This window comes from Brassica napus, chromosome C3 (assembly GCF_020379485.1).
Source record: "Brassica napus cultivar Da-Ae chromosome C3, Da-Ae, whole genome shotgun sequence".
Classification (NCBI taxonomy): domain Eukaryota; kingdom Viridiplantae; phylum Streptophyta; class Magnoliopsida; order Brassicales; family Brassicaceae; genus Brassica; species Brassica napus.
Window position 1 is genome coordinate 26,420,324 of NC_063446.1, and position 20,379 is coordinate 26,440,702.

Here is a 20,379-nt window from a genome sequence, read left to right on the forward strand (position 1 = left end):
GTGGAGGGCCTCTATAATGATATTGGTTTCTGGTGTCTCGTTGGGATTATGTCCCTCTCTCTGTTAGGGGAGGATAGGGAAGGTCAGGAAATCCCATTATCAGTTTTTATACCGACGGTTTAAGGACGCTCGGTGGCAGCATATCTATTGCGGGATGAAGGTTTACTTTGATCTGCTTCTCGCCGTCCAGACTAATTTCTTCATCGCCTTGACAGAAGGGAGGAGGTGGTTACTCAAACCTACAAGGAGGAGACAGTCTGTGCATATGGCGGCGATAAGGGTTTGGAGTTGTGTCTTCGTGTTGGAGTCGATGCTCATGCAGGAATGACTATGTGGATAACTGATGAAGGTATCCGTCAGAGCATGCACAACACAAGATTTGGGTACCATGGCCTCTAATTTGATGTCACCGATGTTCATCCAGAGTTTGTGAGGTTCACCGCCTATGTTAAACCTCTTTTCTGTTTGCTTAAAAGGCTTGTAGATCTGGGGTTCAATTGGTGCTTGGACTGTTGAGGCTTTGTGGTTGTGTAAAAGCTTTGAAAGCCAAAAAATTGCCAATCAATTTTTTTAGGCTTTAGAAATCTGTAAATCCTTAAAAACCATTTTAGAAAAAACTGTTTTTTTTCACTGTTTTCAATAACCACATTTTAGGACTTTAAAGCCCTTTTCTTCAATTTTTTTTTGTCAAAAAAAGTGGATGCCTATTTTTTTTTTTGTCTTTTGTTCATTTTTGACCAAAATAAAGAAAGCAATCAGTATAATAATTGAATAATTGGATAGTCTTCCCAGACGACTTAATTATAAGGCTTCTATTAAGTCATCCAGCTGGAAGACTTTCCATACGACTTAATTATAAGTCTTCTACTAAGTCGTCTAATTGGAAGACTTATCAGACGACTTAATTATAAGTTTTCTGCGAAGTCGTCCAGATTGAAGTAAATACCTGACTGAAGATAGCCTCTTTAAACTGTCTGCGTCCTTTGCGACCCTTGTAAGCCAGTATCGGTGGAGACGGATTGTTTGGGAGAGGATTACCAAAAGTAGCACCCAATTCCGGAAGAGCTGTGTACACCCAGACCTGGAGAGCTTGCGCAAACCCATTAATAGTGTAACAACCCGAAATATCTCTGCCCTTCACCGAGTCCATCAGCACCTTAAACGCGACTCTCCCCCATGGATAATTCTCAAACCGTTCTAGCTCCATCATTAGCCTTGCCAGACTAACCCGTGTAGGGGTTGAATACTTTCTCCCTTCGATGTATCCAGTGAAGATGTCAAGGTACGCGAGCCGCTTGCGATCATCCCGAGACCACCCTTCGCATCTCTCAAGTGCTGCTATTATCTCCTGAGTAGATGGCCCAGCTTCGACATGAACTCCCAGCATCTCCCAAAAAGAAGTCAACTCCTTTGTAACAACAGAGTGAGGTCTCTCAAGGTCCTCGATGTACTCGCAGTTTAGACCAGTGAGGTTTTCAAACTCTAACAGTGAAAACCTCACAGGTTCTGGACCAACGAGACTCCACAGCTCATACTTCTTCTTTATGTCCGGCTGGAAACCGAGCATGTAGTGAACCAGCCTTGAAGCCCAATCAAATCCCAGCTCTTGGAACTTGATGAAAACTCACAACTTCGACTCCTTCAGCTCTTCATATTCGTCATCATGAAGAGCTTTCTTTAAAGCAACATGCAACGTCCAACAAGTATGATACGAAATGCTATGCACTGCGGGGGGCTCTTCCCCTAATATATATATCCTACGGGGGAGTTCTGGCATCTCTATTTTGTTTTCCTGCAAAACAATCAAAGACAACCATCTCAAACAATCGAAGACTTATAATTAAGTCGTCTGACAAGTTTTCCAGCTGAAAGACTTATAATTAAGTCGTCTGGAAAGTCTTCTAGCCGGAGAAATTGAGTGTATTATTGTTTTCTTATTTGTGCTAGGGGAAATTGAGTGTATTATTTTTTTTTGTCAATGGTAACCATTAGTTTTGGATAATTTGTTATTTAGTTAAAACCTAGAATTTTGTATATGTATTTTATTTTTGGATTGTAAATTTATTATTTTATTTTATCACGTATTTTGCTTATATTTTGCTAATGTTTACTTATATTTTGCTTATGTTTTGTTGAAAAGAAATAATGGTTACCATTGACAAAAAAACAATAATGTTTAAGCAACCCAATTTTCTAGCCGCCTGTCAAACACTTGTCAAATAAATGAACCAATTACTTATATGCATTAACTTAATGGATGTTTGAATTGATAATGTATTACTTATAAAGATTTGTAAAATTATTATGTCCGCACGTGCGGATTTAATACCTAGTTTATTGTTAAAATAAAAAAATTCACACAGAATAATACCCCATTCGTTTTATAATACACTAAAAACATCATAAAAATACACTAACTATATCAAATAAACATATTTTTTCTAAAACATACACTAAGAAATCATACAAATATGAAAGTTTTCCAAACAAAAAAATCCTCTTTGGTTTCTATAATATCATTGTTATTAAATTTGATTGTTTTAATTATGGAAAATTATGTAAGAGACCATCACTGATAGTGTCTTATTTCTCTATATTTAAAAAAATTGAATCTAAATCTAAAATCTAAAGCAACCGTAAAATTACGAGTACCAAAAAATATCTAAAAAAAAAATATGTAATTTGATTATTTTTGAATATTTTCAAGATATATGGATATTATTTTTAGATATCTTCAGATATATTCGGGTATAAAAAATTATGATTACCACATCCTTACTAATGCATACAAGTTGCTTACGTAAGATCAGTTGATACAACGTAAACACTTAAAATATCACCACTATACTCGGGTCCCGACAAGTGCTCTCGATCCAAAAAAGACACGACACAAAGTATCCTCAAAGTTTGGAGAAAAACACTCTCTTCCTCACGCCAAATAAAAGACACCAAATCAAACTTACAGATGTCAACTCTATATAAACCTCACACCATAGATCCATAACCAAGCATCCTCATCTACCATCGATCAACACAATGTCTTCTTCTACCTCACTAACTCTCATCTTCTTCTTCGCTTCTGCCTTCCTCTACACTCCATCAAACTCATTCAACATCACAACCATCTTAAGCCAAAACAAAGACTTCTCCACTTTCAACAAACTCCTCTCCCAAACCGGACTCGCTTCCACCATCAACTCCCGCCAAACCATAACCGTCCTAGCCCTCGCCAACGACGCAGTGTACCTGTTCGCCGACCAATCAATGGAAGACAACAAGGTAATCCTCAGCCTCCACGTCATTCTCGACTACTACGACATCAAGAAACTCAAGAGCCTTAGCAAGAAAACAGCGATACTCACCACTCTCTTCCAACAAAGCGGCCAAGCCAAAGGCCAGCAAGGGTTCGTAAACGTCACCGTTAAGGATAACGGCGACATTGCGTTCGGATCCGCGGTTCGTGGTTCGCTCCTTGACTCTCAGCTTATAGACTCGGTTGCGTCAGAGCCGTTCAACATCTCGGTGCTTCATATTAGTAGCTATATACCTTTGATGAATCCTAATCCTTCTGATAAAATTTATACTTCGTCTTCACCACTTCCTGCACAAGCTCCTAATGATGATGATTATGAGTATGACGAGCCACCATCCCCACCGTCCCCACCATCCTCCTCTGCTAAGGCTAAGGCTCCTGCTGCTGCTAAGGCTGCTGCTGCTGCTCCGAAGGCATCTGCTAGCAAAGCCAACTCAACAAGTTCAGCTTCAGTTATTAATTCTCAGCTTGACTTGCCGTTTGCGGTCGTGATGTCATCCTTCTGGTTGTTCATGACGGTTTAATGACATGATGGTTAAAAGTTGACAACAGTGTGAAAGGATGAAAAAAGATCAGATCAGATTTTTGAGACCAAGAAAATAAAAGAAGATTGGCAGGGAAAAGAGTTCAAGTTATCACCCAAAACACTAAAGAAGGAGCAAGCTTGGGTCACAAGAAGAAATAAAGCGAGTGCAATAAGGATGGAGAAAGTTGTAAAACTCAAAAACTCTTTATTTGTTTGGAAGCTTGGATATGATCTTTATTATGTTGTGAAAGATAATAATTGGTGTTTTGGCTTTTCTGACTAAATGGTGCATTGTTTTTTGTTCCATTACATGGTATGAGTGTTTTAAAAATCGGTCCATCGTTAAAAAAATTTGAAATAAACACCCACTTAATTAAATAATACTCACTCCAATCCAAAATAGAAGATATTTTGAAGAATTTTTGATAATTCAAAATACATAATATTTAATATTTGTATATTAGTTTTAGTTTTCAACAAATGATATTTTATAAAAAAATTGATGATTGAGTGATTTAGTTTTAGTTTATATTTTTAATACCATTTTCAGAAAAAAAGAATGTGTATGTCTTAATTTTTATAGTTTCAACAAATGATATTTTATAAAAAAATTGATGATTGAGTGATTTAGTTTTAGTTTATATTTTTAATACCATTTTCAGAAAAAAAAATGTGTATGTCTTAATTTTTATAGTTTCAACCAAAACTATTTTAAAATAGCAGGAACAATTCTTTATAAAGTGCCTAACCACCATCTAACAATTTCTAAAACTTTGCATTTTATCAAAAGACATAAGTAAAGGCAAACACTAGATTAGAGATGTTTATTACTTTTAAGGTTTTACTATGAAAAGGCAAAAGCACCCTCAAGACGCTGCTGCTATAAGACCTGTTTTGTATCAAAGTGTGTCTTCTTAGTAAGCACCATAAACACAGATTCTTGTCTAAATGCTAATGTAACCGAGAAGTTACCTAGAAACAATGCAGAAGGTTTTCCAGGTCTTGACTTAAATTCAGGATGGAACTGAACACACCCACAAAGTATGGATGGTTTTGCAGTTCCACAAGCTACACATCATGAAAGCACTCATTTATTGTTCTAAGCTCGGTGAGGTTCCACATTAAACAGGGTTTTGTAAGAGCATGTTACCTCCGTACGACGCCCAGTCTCATCCTTTCCAACAAATGAGAGCCCAGCATTCTCAATTTCTGATATCATATCTGGATTCACCTGGCATTAAAAAGATACATTCCACTTTCAAGACTCAACAAAAAGAATATGTAAAATAGAAAGAATGCAGCAAAAAAGTAGTACCTCATATCTGTGACGGTGTCGCTCATCAACAAACTTTGCATTACCGTACCTAAAAAATAATCATAAGAAGAGAGTCCTAAGAGTTATCATGTGCTACTATATCTTAAATGTGTTACTTACAACTTGGCAGATTTGCAATCAGGAACCTGAAAGTGAGTCCTCCCATATGAGTTGTGGATCCCTTAAAAAATAGAATGAAGAAGCTTAAGAGAAGACACTTGAGAAACTGAAAGCATGTAATCAGTCAAATGAGAAGACTATATTATGGTCTAGTTACCTCTGGCATAAATATGACGCAAGGGCTTGAAGTTTCTGGTTCAAACTCTGTGCTGTTTGCATCCTCAAAGCCAAGAATGGAGCGGGCAAATTCAACAACAGCAAGCTGCATTCCCAGGCATATGCCAAGGAAAGGAACTTGGTTTTCACGGGCAAACTTTGTAGCAAGTATCTTTCCTTGCACTCCTCTATCACCAAAACCTCCAGGCACTAGAATCCCATCAGCACCCTGCAACAAAAAAACAATGCTGAGTCATTCATGCCTACTGAATTTGTGTGCCAGCCTTTGTTAAAATTGACTTACCTTCAAAAGATCCCACGCAGCTTTATGGACATCTGACGCCTGCAATGGTTAGTCGTACAAAGGCTCATGAGATTCAATACAAACTGAGAGAAACGAAGGCAAGACTCACTTCCTGTGCTGTAATCTCTTCAAGGTCACTGGCTGCAACCCACTCTACAATAAGCTTCTTGTGACATGCAACAGAAGCATGTAAAAGGGCCTGCAGACAAAAATGATAGCCAAATGAGGGCATAAACTAAATGCATAACTATATTTGGTTTACTCAGATCAGAGAGATTCAGTTACCTTCAACACGGAGAGGTAGGAATCAGTAAGGCCAGTGTACTTTCCAACCATAGCAATTTTGACCTGCAAGAGAAGACCCATTGAGATTGAACAATGGGTTTCATTATATAGACACACTGGCATCAAAAAAGATATTTAAGAAAAAGTTGACTAACAGGATCTTGCAGTGTATCATAAACTTTAGTTCTTGCACTCCACTCTGTCATGTCAGCCTCTACAGCTTTTCTGCAAAGAGACAAATGTCAATTAGTAGAGAAAGGATGGTATAAAGTGTGGAGCCTTAGAGCAGAATAAAAATTACACTTAGAGACAAGGAAAATAGAAAAGATGGTATAGAGACAAACCCAAGGAGGTTCAACTGTTTTAAGATTGCTTTATGAACCTTTTGATCCAATAAAAGAAAAATTTAACACCAAACAATCAGCATTGCCAGCAAGCTACTTTAATTTTGTATGTAGAGTTAGAAACTATTCAAGCACAAATTTTTCTTACCCTTAGAAGCAGCGGAACATGCCAGATATTTGGTACATCATAGAGCGTTACAATATTCTCTTCCTATGAAACCAGATAAAAGCAGACATTATGTTTTATTTCTAATGAGAGATAACCTCTCTGCTCTAAGAGGTTAAATTAGAATTAAAAAAAGGACATACAGGCACATGGCAAAACTGAGATAGCTTTGTCTTGACATTGTCTTCAAGTGCCTGTTACAAAACAAAACTGATTAAGATGAAAAAACAAACAAAATCCATGGCTAATCGTTAACACTACAGCACAAATAAAATATTGAAGAGCGCCATTACCTTGGTGCTGCGACATGCTAGGATATTTGGTGTCAGACCAAGGCCCCTGAGTCCTCTCACACTATGCTGCGTTGGCTTTGTCTTCTGCAAAGCAAATGTTAATAAAATAGAATCTCCATGGAAGATATCAAAACCACAGAAAACTACCTGTTCACCAACAACACTGAGAACAGGCACAAGGCTCACATGAACCAAGCAGAAATTATCAGGTCCTAAGAACAAGAAAGACAGAAGGCTATGGAGCTGATAACAAGTAACTTCAAAAAGTTAATACAAATTTCAAGCACAGCTCACCAGCTTTATAAGAGAATTGACCAAGGGCCTCAATGAAAGGCATAGATTCAATATCACCTGCACATAAAACATTAATCAACAAAAAGCCACTCTCCTGAAAGGGAATATAAGCAAGCAAAGAGTACCTATAGTCGCGCCTAATTCAATAACACAGACATCAGGAGGACCTTCCTTTCCATCCACATGAACATTAGCTACTCTCTCAATCCACTCTTGGATTGCGTCAGTAACATGGGGAACCACCTTAAAAGAAAAGTCAAAACCTTTGTGTTCAAACACTAAAATCAAACTAGCACCAGAGGAAGTTAAGACCACAAGTAGATAGATAACATATGAACCTGTACAGTTTTCCCAAGGTAGTCTCCTTTCCTCTCTTTGTCAATAACAGACTGCAAAAATCAAAGCTAATGCTTTGTTGACCTGGTTCTAACATGAGATATAGCTACTATTTGATGTAGTAGAGAGTACCTGGTATATCTTTCCGGTTGTTAAATTGTTGTCACGTGACAATGTATTGTCTAAAAACCGCTCATAGTTGCCAAGGTCCAAGTCCACCTAAAATGTTTTTTCACCGTGTTAGATACAACAATGCATCGAATAGAGGGGACATAATCACAATCTCACATACCTCTCCACCATCATGTAATACAAATACTTCTCCATGCTCAAACGGAGACATTGTTCCAGCATCAGTATTAAGATAAGGATCTACATAAAAGAACGTAAACCAATCAAGAAAGTTTCATCCTTTATACAAATGAACTCAAATGTGCAGCGTGTTTACATGAACAAAAAGGTGTCGTTTTTTTAGTCGTTGCATGCAATTAAGAGTGAGAAAACAGAGGAGGATGTAGAATGAATCTGACCAATCTTGATGGAAGTGACACGAAGGCCACAGGCTTGGAGGAGGAGTCCAATGCTACTCGCAGTGACTCCTTTCCCGAGTCCACTCACCACTCCTCCTGTCACCAAAACGTACTTCATTTTCAGCCTCTTCTTCACCTGAATCATCAAGAACAGAGGAGACACACCGTAATCTGAAGAAGTATGTTTTCAAGTATGCAATGAACGGTTTGGATGCATGTGGTTTATATGTCGTTCAATGTTATTGTGGAGTTTGGTTTTGAGTTTACAGATGATTGCTTTCAACATCATTTATCAAGAAGTATTGAATCGTTGTGGTGAGTACAATAGGAGTATAGAAACTCTACTGCATGAGCAATCAAAGAAGACTCGCTCAACTTTTTCTTTTGCATTTAGGATATGATAAAAAGGGGTTTGAGGAAGGAGAAGCATTTGGAAACGAAGCAGATGCAGAACATAGCAAGTTAAACAACATTACAACTGATGACGATGTGCCATCAGATTGAAAAGGAGAAAAGAGAAACATAAAGAGGGCTTTGTACTTTGTGTGACTTTATTGTTCTAAGCTTAAAGCAACAAAGCTTATATGTATTTTTTTTTTTTTTTGATAAACATGTTAAGATTTGTATTACCATTTTCAAATTTTTTACAGAGATTACAGAGGGGAAACAAGTAGCGGAAGAACTACAATCTACAACACAACAACCGAGTGTAAAACACGACTACAATACCCAAAGCCAAGAGCCGGATCGAAATGCGGAAGGACTCCACAAAACTACTAAAAGTGTGCCACACGCGTTGCGGAAAACAGTGTTGAGGAGACAATTTGAACACCATGAGTCACGAGCCGGTAGTTATTGGCCTCCCCAAGCTCGCCTCCAAAAGATTCACCTACCACAGAAGACCGACGATGGGCATCAAGCACCGACATACCGTGAGGCAGAAAGTTGCAGCAGACGACAATAGAGGCTACTTGTGCCGACCAACCAAACACTTGGAACCAAACCAATGTAAACCATATTCAAGAAACGGCATAAGGTTGATATACTTGGGGTGATTCAGAATATAAAGAAAGGTTCAAGTTAACCACCTTTCAAAAGCAATTGCAGTTGCTGCAGCCACAACAGGCTAATTCCTCGAGTATCAGGAAAAATGGCAGAGAAGTAGACATAGACTGTTTATCAGAGATAGAAGGAGTGAATCTGCTTTGAAACCAACCAATGACTCAGTTGTGTAAACAAGAGTGTAGTCTGTTGGGACATTTTAACTGATCTCAAAGAATCATTCTAACAGCTTTCTTAGTGATCTCAATTACAAATGTTTCCATACATAAAAAAACACTGCTTTCACTTTTTAGTTTTTATGGTAAAAAAAGCCATCTGTTCCTCTTTACAAATTACAACCTGTACTAGTCAAAATCAAGAATATGAACAAAAAACATACATACTTCTCAGGTTAGAGTGTTACTGTATTAGTCTATAAGTACTCAAAATCTACATAAGCTGTATCACTACAGTAGGACCAGCAGCACAAGCGACCTGTGCCTCAGGCTTCATTGAGTCACTAACTCCATGTCCCTTGGACTTCACTCTTGAGCCGTTGCAACGGTCGCAGAAAAAAAAAAAGCCATGAAGAGAGAGACCCACCGGAGAATTTAGAAACATACATGAATTCATGGGCTTATTAGTAAAGCCCAATTATATTTAGTTATGAGAAGCCTGTAACAAATTTTAGGGCTCATTCTAATATCGTTGGCAAATTTTAAGCTATGTGATAATGCAAAAAATTTAAGCTATGAGTTTAGTTGTTTTTGTTTCGTGTAGCTACTGTGGTACAGATTACAATACTTTGTTCTTTCCGATATTTTCTTGTTAATTTTATCCATTTGAATGAAAAAGTATTTTCTGATAGATTTGTATAAGCAAATTTCCACTGAAATTTTAAAAACAGACATAAAAATCTAGTGACACGTGAAACTGGCTAAATGGATCGCATTTTTCAAATTATATGATGAGTAGAAGGAGGGGAATATGAGCTGTGTTTGTGAATAAGGTCAAAGAGATATATACAAAAAAAGAAACAATTATAAGATAGGTAGATGATCCGGAAGTTACGCAAATGGCGGGGCATATATGGATGAGGTCACGATAACATTACAATTTACACACCGTTCTCCTTTCCTGATACGATACGTTTACATATACACTCTTTCAAGTATAAAGACGTTTGGTCGATTCTTCACCATTACAATTGTACACTCCAAACGAGTGTAAAGATGTTTGGTCCATCCATTGCAACGTCTCTACGTCGACTGTGAGTGGTTTAACATATAAAGAAAAATCCAGTGAGCCGTTTGGTAATAAAGAAAGATTGTTAGACTTTTTTGTTTATGTGCTTAACCACCGATTACATTCATACGTACCATCGACTGTGTTACCCTTATATATGTACTCCTAGAAAATTTGAATATGTGCATATGTTTCGGTTCTTTAAAAAAAAAAAAAGAACCGAAATGTATCAAACCTCTAACCGAAATGGTTCAAACCTTTAAGAAAAAAAAAGGATCAAAATTATTAGTATATGTTTCGGTTCTTTTTTATTTATCCGAGCTCACTAAACTACCTGTTTCTTCCACACAAAATGAACTATTTTTTGGGTACGATAAATGTATCAAACCTCTAAGCTCGAGTGACAAACAAAGTGATCAGACATCAGAGATTATACATTGTTTGCTTAGTTATTATTTTCTTCTCGCATAATCATTTTCACGTTTATAATATCAAAAACCTCCCCCCAAAATGGTATTAATGACTACCGAACAAAGAAAATAAATATTATCACGTGGCTACTTGCTTGTAACTATAAAGGGACGTCGTTTTTTTCTATACTTGCGGCGGAAAATCAACACCGGCCTTTGTTCCCTCTATCACGTATCATTTTCTCGATGCATTTGGCCTTCTCATAAATAATAGTAATACGAATACTAATTAAAAAAAAAACAGTTTTACTAGACTTCCTTTTGATATAGCTTGTCAACAGCTAATCTAGACGTCCTTCAATAAATATTAATTACACATTTATACAGTATTGTCGTGGGGATACATCATGCATTTTACCATCTATCTTATTAAAAACTAAACCGCGTTCCTGTTACTTGTAACTTGTAAGTGTTACCTATGTACATTTAGTTTTATTTAAATCACCGAACAGACCCGTGATTTTATAAATCAAATAAAGAAACTCAGTTTAAAAACTTCAGCCCAGTAATGCCTCCCTGTATTAATCAACAATGTCCAGTTTTGACGACGCGAATGACCCCAATTATTTTAGAATGATGGCGCCATATGCAGTAGCCTAAGGCTCTAACCTCTAAGCTACATAACGTTTTTCTTCTATAGTTTTTATTCCAGTTGTTATGAGCCTCCATCGTGAGCTAAGATAAATAGATAATGCATGAGCAGTGCATGCACAAAGTCCTTAGGGTTGTTATAATTTTTTCTTGTCGTCACCTTAGGATTGTTATAAATGTATAGTAATTGAGTGCAAACTGGCATTTTTAACTAATCTTCCTTCCTCCACTGTCTTTGTCGTTCATTACATATTTTTAGAGCAGTTAGGATTTTCTACTATCTATAGCTTTATAATCTAAACTGAGACATTCGGTGTCACCAATGAGTAACAAGAAAAACATATCTCACTGTTTGTTTAATATGCCTAAATATTATTTGATGAACAAATATCAAATAGACAAATACCATATAAATAACAGAAAAGTGAAAACAATAAAATGGACAATAGACAGTGCTGTGGCTTGGAATTGTTCAACGCATCATACTGTACACGCATCTCTCTCAATTTGGATAATCCAATATAGATGTTTGTCATGTTTTGTGTCTTTCTCTGTCTTATAATTTAGTTTTTTTATAGTTTTAAAATTTGAACCGATGAATATAAAATCTAATGATTTTTAGAAGAATCCAAGGGCGCAAGGCGCAACAGCCAATCAATGACACTAAGACAGCTCCTAATCTTCCTCTGGCCCTTAAAACTTTGACCCACTGCCCCTGGCATCTTCTCCTCACGTCTATCCATCCATACAAATATTTCAGATACCTACTCTATTAGGCCAATCATGTCAAACTATTTTTTGAGACAATAGATGAAAATGTTGATATGTGATTAGAATACAAAATTTATTGCTTTTTGTTAATGGAAAGGGAAATATGAGTTTATTCAACCTCCGTGACATTTTTGTCTTCCATGGAGTAGCTCATTGGAGGAAACAGTATCATTTGATCAAGAAGTGTTACAAAAAAATCAGTTGTTAATTTTTTGTCTTAATCTTATATATTAAAACAGAAGTCACAATCTTGATTCATGTGTGATTTTTTTTAAAAATGAACCTAATAGACCTATTCACTAGAAAGTTAAGTTACATTTAATCTCTAATCTTATCTTTTAAATTTTGGGCCTACCAGAAATTTTTATTGGGCTATCAATAATTAGATTTAAACAATAGATGATCCATTGGATTTATACATAGTATAAATTAAATAGATATAATTTAATGTTGTAATACTATACCTCCATATGTTAATTATTTAAATATTTGTCGGTATTAAATTTTAAAATTATGAAATTTTTTTTTAAATAACAAAAATCATATTATCTAACAATGATTAATTTTTACTACCTTAAACCAATGAAAACAAATTTTAAACTATATAGTTTATTTTAAAAAATAAACAAAAATTAAACAAAAACTAAATGTTTAATTATTTACTCGATAATTTAAATATGTGAAACGAAAAGTTAAATTTTTAAAAAACTTTCTAAATTTGTGAAATATTACAATATTTTTGAATATGACAATAAAACAATATTTTACTAATCTTTATATATATATAGTTATGATTTTAATAATGAAATAATAATCCAAAAATATATATATAGAAGAAGATACAAATACATGTGAAAGTTTGAAACAATCTATTCAATGAAAAAAATATACCGTAAACTTATTATATTTTAAAATTTGATAGACACATATATATTATAATATATACCTATTTAAAATTGAAAACAAAATGTTTATATAAAAATAAATGAAAACAAAAACCCGCGCAACAGAAGTCACAACCTTGATTCATGTGTGATTTTTTTAAAAATGAACCTAGGCCAAGTTATGTTACATTTAGTCTATAATCTTATCTTTTAAATTTTGGGCCTACCATAAATTTTTATTGGACTATCAATAATTAGATTTAAACAATAGATGATCCATTAGATTTATACATAGTATAAATTATATAGATATAATTTAATGTTGTAATACTATACCTTCATATGTTAATTATTTAAATATGTGTCGATGTTAAATTTTAAAATTATGAAGATTTTTTTTTTAAATAACAAAAATCATATTATCTAACAATGATTAATTTTTACTACCTTAAACCAATGAAAACAAATTTTAAACTATATAGTTTATTTTAAAAATCAAACAAAAACTAAATATTTAATTATTTACTCGATAATATAAATCTGTGAAACAAAAAGTTAAATTTTTTAAAAAAATTCTAAATTTGTGAAATGTTACAATATTTTTGAATATGACAATAAAACAATATTTTACTAATCTTTATATATATATAGTTATGATTTTAATAATGAAATAATAATCCGAAAATATATATATAGCAGAAGATACAAATACATGTGAAAGTTTGAAACAATTTATTCAATGAAAAAAATATACCGTAAACTTATTATATTTTAAAAATTGATAGACACATATATATTATAATATATACCAATTTAGAATTGAAAACAAAATGTTTACATAAAAATAAATGAAAACAAAAATGTCGAGATCTAGTGTTGGTTAAAATACTTAAAGTCTTAAAGATATTTAAATTAATGTCAATGAATATAAGTGTTATAAATAGAAAAGCAAAATGCGTTTGGGAATAAATGCGAACAATTCGGTCCTAGACAATTTTACATAAATAGTTCCGCAAATTTAATAAGATTTGGAAAGTAATCGAACATGCATAGATATTTGATATTAGCAAGGGTTTCGATTCCCAACAAAAACGAATTATGTGTTGTGAAAGTAATGGAAAAGTCTATCTTTATTCATAACATAGAGGTTTCTTATATAAGAGATTACACCGTCATAGATAAATGGAAAGAGTAAAATCATAATCCAACTAAGGAAAATGAAAAACTGGCCGACTCTCTCTTTCTTGGGCCGCTGATGGTATAATCCTTTGGTTATGAGTCATCCAAAATCTGGTTCATAACACTCCCTCTGGGATGCCATAACCATTTAGAGCTTGTAATGTGCTTTAATGTTGCCTCATTAAAACTTTACCAGGAAAATCCAATTGGGACAAAACCAAGGTGAAAGAAAAAGAGCACAACACACATTACTCCCCCTGATTTGGACATTACTGAAGGTCCTTTGGACCTCTCCAATTTTCTGCAATCCGTGGGTGATGAAGATCTTGGGCAGAATATGTTTTATCCTCGAACATGATAGTTGGTTCTTCTTTACCATCGGTCATGCCACAATCTGATCGAACATATTGAGTCATCGACCTCAAATACACACACACGAAATCTTGGATGATGTTGCTGTGATATGTGTGTACCACCATGTGTAAAACATAACCTGTCCGAAAAACAAATCAACAAAACCAAATAACCCCTCTTTGGGCTGGTTAGTATAAAATAAACCAAAATCAAAGGCTTCTTCATCGTCCTTCTTATGGACCAAACAGATCAGTATCTAAAACAAGACTTCTGCATCGTCCATCTCAGGACTAACTAGACTTCTTTATCGTCCACCTTTGAACTGAATGGATCAGTGTCCAAAAAAAGTGATCTCACGCCTATGTACTAGATAATGGGTGAGACTGGTCCATATTAAATCTCTTGAGTACCCTTTTCTGTATATACTATTTGATGCACAAGGATTTCATTGTTAATGTACTCAAGCTGTAATCCCAAACAAAACTTTGTTTTCCAAGATATTTCATCTCAAACTCTTTCTTGAGATATTCAACTGTTTGGGAAATTGTATTCAGAGGTTCCTAGGATATTCATATCATATACTTTGATGATTATCAATATTTTTCTCGAGAACTTGTTGTTCTTTCAGCTCAATACCCTCTAGTACTTTCATTATCCAGTGGACCATATAAATATGCAGTCACTACAGTTTGCTGCAAGTCTAATTTTCTCTCTTATATAGCCAGACTTATGAGAAATCTAAAAGTAGTTGCATCCACCACATGAGAGTATATCTCCTCATAATCTATTACTTGTATCTGTGAGAATTCTTGTGCAACATCAGCTTTATATCTCACGATTTCTATTCTTCACAAGACCCATTTATATCCACTGGTTCTAACATCATATGGCGTCTTAATCATATGGCCAAATACGCTTTTCTTCTTTAAACTATTTAACCCCACGTTTCCATTCAATCCAATATGTTCTACGAGTGTGCACTCTTATATTGACGTGAGTTTATGATCCTCGCTTATATTCATAAATTCAAGTGCTACATCGTATGCAAATAAATCATCTTATGTCGACATTCCTTATTGGTTCCATTATGTTCCAGACATGATATAATCGATTGAGATTCATTATTATCAGGACCTTTAATACTTTGCAGCTTGGCGTCCCAAACTACATTGTTTGGTACCTGTGCCTTAGAGCCGGCCGGCCTTATCTCCATGTCTGGGATGGTTTCCTTAGTAACCTCGGATTTGGATTTTGATTATCATTCTCTGCACCTTTCTTTTGTTTCCGAGGATTCTTATCTTTTGGAACCTATTGGTCTACCACGTTTCATACGTTGTCTAGACTCTGTAGCAACTTGAATGTGTCTCTTTTTGGACATCAAATTTGTTGATGCTTTACAAGCTGGTTTATATATGACTTAGTCATTCTTTTTCAGGTCAGCAAATGTGTCTGGCATTTGATTAGCTAGCTTTGTAAATGTATAATGTTTGGACGTCTATTTCACATTCTTTAGTCTAAGGATCTTGCCAAGACATTGATGGTTGATTCCATTCTATTTCTTTTACCATTCTTTTACCAGCTTTATTATTTTTCTCCTCCTGGTCTTAAAATAATCCGTGTACCTGGCCTCAAATATAATCACTCATAGTTGGCTCAAAGTACTTTATTATTGTGAGAGAATCATATCCAACATATATCCCCATCCTCCTTTTGAGGTCCCATCTTATTTATCTGTGGTGGAGCAATTAGTACATAGACAGCACATCCAAATGTCTTATGATGGAGTATGTCTTGGATGTGCTGTCTGGCTCTTGACCCGTTAATAATTATGATAGGGGATATCTATGCTCACTAAATGGCATGATGCATATTAACTTAGGTGCATGTAAATTTTGTGTGGCCCAAGCTGTGAATGAGAGTTTTGACCTCATAAGTTATGATCTATCAATCAGCTATTTGCGTTTTAAAAGATTTCGGCCAAGCCGTTCTTGGTATGGACATGTATCACAGAATTGTCCACACTTACCCCCATGGACATACCATAATCATTTAAACGCTTGAGACATGTATTCATCAGTATTATCTAGACATATAGTCTTTATTATGAAAAAGGGGCTCGTAGCCGTTTTACTGGTGATGGCCTAAGGAGTTTCCCTTGTGTACATGCTACACACGTGAGATTCTTTGGGATAACTCTTCTTATCTTTTAATGTGTGCATTTTGAATATCAATTTTCGCATCATGTTTGGACCAGGATGGCCAATCCGGTCGTGCCATAAAGTGTATATTTTTGCAGGCATTTAGCCTCTATCATACTGATCTATGCATAGTCTAGGTCAGTAGAGAATGCATGTATAGTTTTTAGGACTTATTATGGCCTTGGGCGATTTTATACATATATCTGAAGGAACTCTTTGTTTCCTTCGCCCATTGTTTCAATATGGAAACCATTCATTCTTATATCTTTAAAACTCAAAAGGCTGCTCTTGCTCTTAGAGCTGGGTGAATAAAAAGCATCACTGATTTCTAGATGAATACCCTTAGGCAATAATATATTAGCCTAGCCATAGTCTTCTTTCAGACTGACGATACCTGCTTTAGTACTTATATTGACGTTTTTCAGTGTACTCATATAGAAAAATCATTCATTCATTTAATCTAAACAGACAATGTAATAGAAATAAATTCAAGGAGATAAAAATCAGAGAAAGCATACAAGCAAAGTAATCACACAAGTTTGATGTCAAAATCAGATTATCAACTTGATTCTTTTAGGGAATAATAAGTCTCATATTCCATAAGATCATCTTGATCATGTTCGAAATTATTTTCACCATCTTTATAGACCAAGTGGGTTTCAAGATTCTTCTCTTTCAGACTCTCTTTGGGAGTCCCTCATATCTTTGCCCAATGGTTCCCCATTCCACATCTATGGCACACTGATTTGGTCGAACTTTGTGGTTTAAAGGATATACCACGGCCACTGCCTTGGCCATGGCTCAAATTGGGTTGATACCCACGGCCTCTGCCATAGTGATTCCCACGGCCAAATGTGTTATAGTGGTCATGGCCACGTCCTTTCCACCCTCCACGGCCATGGTCGTGTGGTATATCATTCTGGACGTAGTTACCTTTTTTTTCCTGCGGCCTTATTGGTATCAGGTAATGGGGTTAGTCCAGGAGGTCTCAATTCACTGTTTCTCATCAGTAATCCATTATTTTGCACAGCTAGCAATAGACTCATCCACAGACTTATAATCTTGGATTCTGGGATTCCTCCAATCGAATAGGTCCTTTGGTAATAACACCGTTCTTTGGTGATCATATCTCGATTTTTTTTAAACTCTCCAAAGGTCTAGAGGATTCTCTATAGTCAGATACTGATCTTTGAGACTCCTAATAAGATGATGACTAATAATTAAATTGCCCTGTATCAATCTTTCTCATTTGGCATTATCGCCTTTTGTGATTCATTCACCAAGTCTTTTGACTTTAGGATAAACTCACTATCCAGTGCCCATTTCAAATAATTATCTCCTGAGAGATTTATGGCAGCAAAATCCAAGTTGATTTTCGACATCCCAAATCATATATCAATCAATTTTAGATATCATAAAATATTTAACATACAGCCATAAACAGGACATGCTATCAAGTCAATACATTTCTAATAAGCAAACAAGCCACACGGCCAAAGTGATATATGATGCATAATAAGTCACACAGATTTATCAAGCAATGGTATCGACCAAACAAGCAATTTTTATATGTTTTCATGCGGCCATATGGTTATAATGCAAACCTAGCATACTGATTCTATATGTACAGGAGTGAAATTATAGAACCTCAATTTAAAACAATCAGATTATCCAAAGGTGATAATAATCAGATCATGCGCATAACATAAACATGTTGGTCAGGATGATATATGATGCAAACTGGCCACACGACCAAGTAGATATGATGCACTCATTCTTAGCAATCGGATTCTATATGTGCAAGGGTAATATTAAAACATTCAATCAAGGTTTATCAATTAATCAATCAGTTTCAGGTATGAGATTTAACTAGACTAACAATCAGATTCAATTAGGTTTTATCAAGACTAGCAATTGAATCAATAATCAAACGGATTCAAGCATTACACAATTTAGGGTTTCGATTCAAAAATAGGGTTTCAATCATGAAAAACCAAAAAAATCAGTTTCAAGGCTGATTCTATCAATTTTATTAATCAGTTTCAAGGCTGATATTTATCAGTTTCAAGGCTGATATTAGCAAGATGGAATCAAGCAATCTGATTTTAGGAATACGCAAATTAGGGTTTAGGGTTTCAATTCGAAATTAGGGTTTTATCAATCAATCAGCTTCTAGCAAATAATCTTAAACCTCAGAACATTTGATTATATCATGAAACTATCAACCTAGTATAATATGAAACCTCAAAACATTCAATTCGGATTATGCAATACACGGATTCTATTTTAGAGTTTATCAATTCAAATTACGGTTTATATTATAACAGATTCTAACATGCAATATTAAACCTCAAATCATTCAATCAGGTTATAAAAACTATCAATCCTAACTCACACGGATTTAAACCTCAAAGAAACATTCAATCAATCAAATAAAATAATCCATGCACACGTAATTTAGGGTTTACAGATTTTAGGGTTTCACTTTGAACATTAGTTCATTCGATTATGGGTTCTTAGAGTTCAGGTATACCTTAAACCTTTAATGGATTGAATGGACCACCAAGAGAATGAGCTTACGTGGACTGGTACAAACTGGAACCTTACGCAGACTGGTCCAAACTGTTTCCTTACAGTTTGCAAGCTGAGATCGGGTACAAGTTGAGATCGAAAGTGATTAGGGTTTATCGATAGAGAGAGAGAGATCAATGGAGATTCAGATAGAGATCAAAAACTTAGCTTAGGTTGAGCTGATCGGGATCGTTGGTACGCGAGCTGGTACTTGCAGTCAAAGAACCCGTTGATCTGGAACAGTTTGATCACGGACAGAAGCAAGCTGATCGTACAATCTGGAATAGTTGAGGTGTACTGAAACTTGCAGAGATCAGTCCACAGATCGATCTTGTTGAGATCAGTGGTCGAATACAGATCAGAGTCATGATCAAAGAGAAGTGATCGATAGAGATTAGGGTTTTAGCAATAGAGAGAGATTTAGGGTTTATGGTCGATATTTTAGCTTAGGGTTTTAGAGATCAATCGTGCTGATAACGTGTTGTGAAAGTAATGGAAAAGTCTATCTTTATCCATAACACAGATGTTCCTTATATAGAAGATTACACCATCATAGGTAAATGGAAAGAGTACAAATCATAATTCAATTAAGGAAAAGGAAAAGCCGGCCGATTCTCTCTTTCTTGGGCCGCTGATAGTATAATTTTTTGGTTATGAGTCATCCACAATCTGTTTCATAATATTATGTAAAATATTAGAATTATGTTATGTAGAATATTAGAATTGTTAGCTTTAATATCATCTATATATATTTCTCGTAGTTTGAAATAATATAATTGACAAAAAGATATTTAATACTAGCACATATTGCATTTGAACCGTTAAGGGTTTATATTATTGTCAATAGTACTGAGAAAAAACATGTTTTGACGCGTCAAATGTTTCCTTTTTAATATACTAAACACGTTTGTAGCTTTTAAAATGGCTTTTTGGATTTTATTTTTTGAGTTTTTGTATTTTGTATGTTGTTTTCGGTTTTGGATAATACAATAAATGTTCTAAAAATTTATAAATAAAAAATAAATAAAGCCTAGATTGAAAAAAATAGTAGCTACAAAATTATTAAAGCTTAAACTACAGTAGTTAAAATAAA

The 20,379-nt window shown here is 34.9% G+C and overlaps 2 protein-coding genes and 1 pseudogene across 2 annotated transcripts; 1 reads left to right on the plus strand and 2 right to left on the minus strand.

Annotated features, from left to right (window-relative positions):
* The first annotated feature begins 1,796 nt into the window (after window positions 1-1,796).
* Window positions 1,797-4,143, plus strand: LOC106400302 (fasciclin-like arabinogalactan protein 14). Its single transcript, XM_013840676.3, has one exon. The coding sequence runs from the start codon at window positions 3,037-3,039 to the stop codon at window positions 3,835-3,837; it is 801 nt and encodes a 266-aa protein (XP_013696130.2). The 5' UTR covers window positions 1,797-3,036; the 3' UTR covers window positions 3,838-4,143.
* A 185-nt stretch (window positions 4,144-4,328) lies between these two features.
* On the minus strand, window positions 4,329-9,563 carry LOC106400023 (annotated as a pseudogene).
* On the minus strand, window positions 6,142-8,100 carry LOC125575483 (CTP synthase-like). The gene is made up of 12 exons (XM_048749505.1): window positions 7,983-8,100; window positions 7,745-7,824; window positions 7,585-7,671; window positions 7,455-7,505; window positions 7,242-7,359; window positions 7,117-7,173; window positions 6,970-7,034; window positions 6,823-6,906; window positions 6,673-6,723; window positions 6,512-6,574; window positions 6,364-6,401; window positions 6,142-6,244 (listed from the first exon to the last, which is right to left on the minus strand). The coding sequence occupies exons 1-12, from the start codon at window positions 8,098-8,100 to the stop codon at window positions 6,142-6,144; spliced, it is 915 nt and encodes a 304-aa protein (XP_048605462.1).
* Window positions 9,564-20,379: the final 10,816 nt, after the last annotated feature.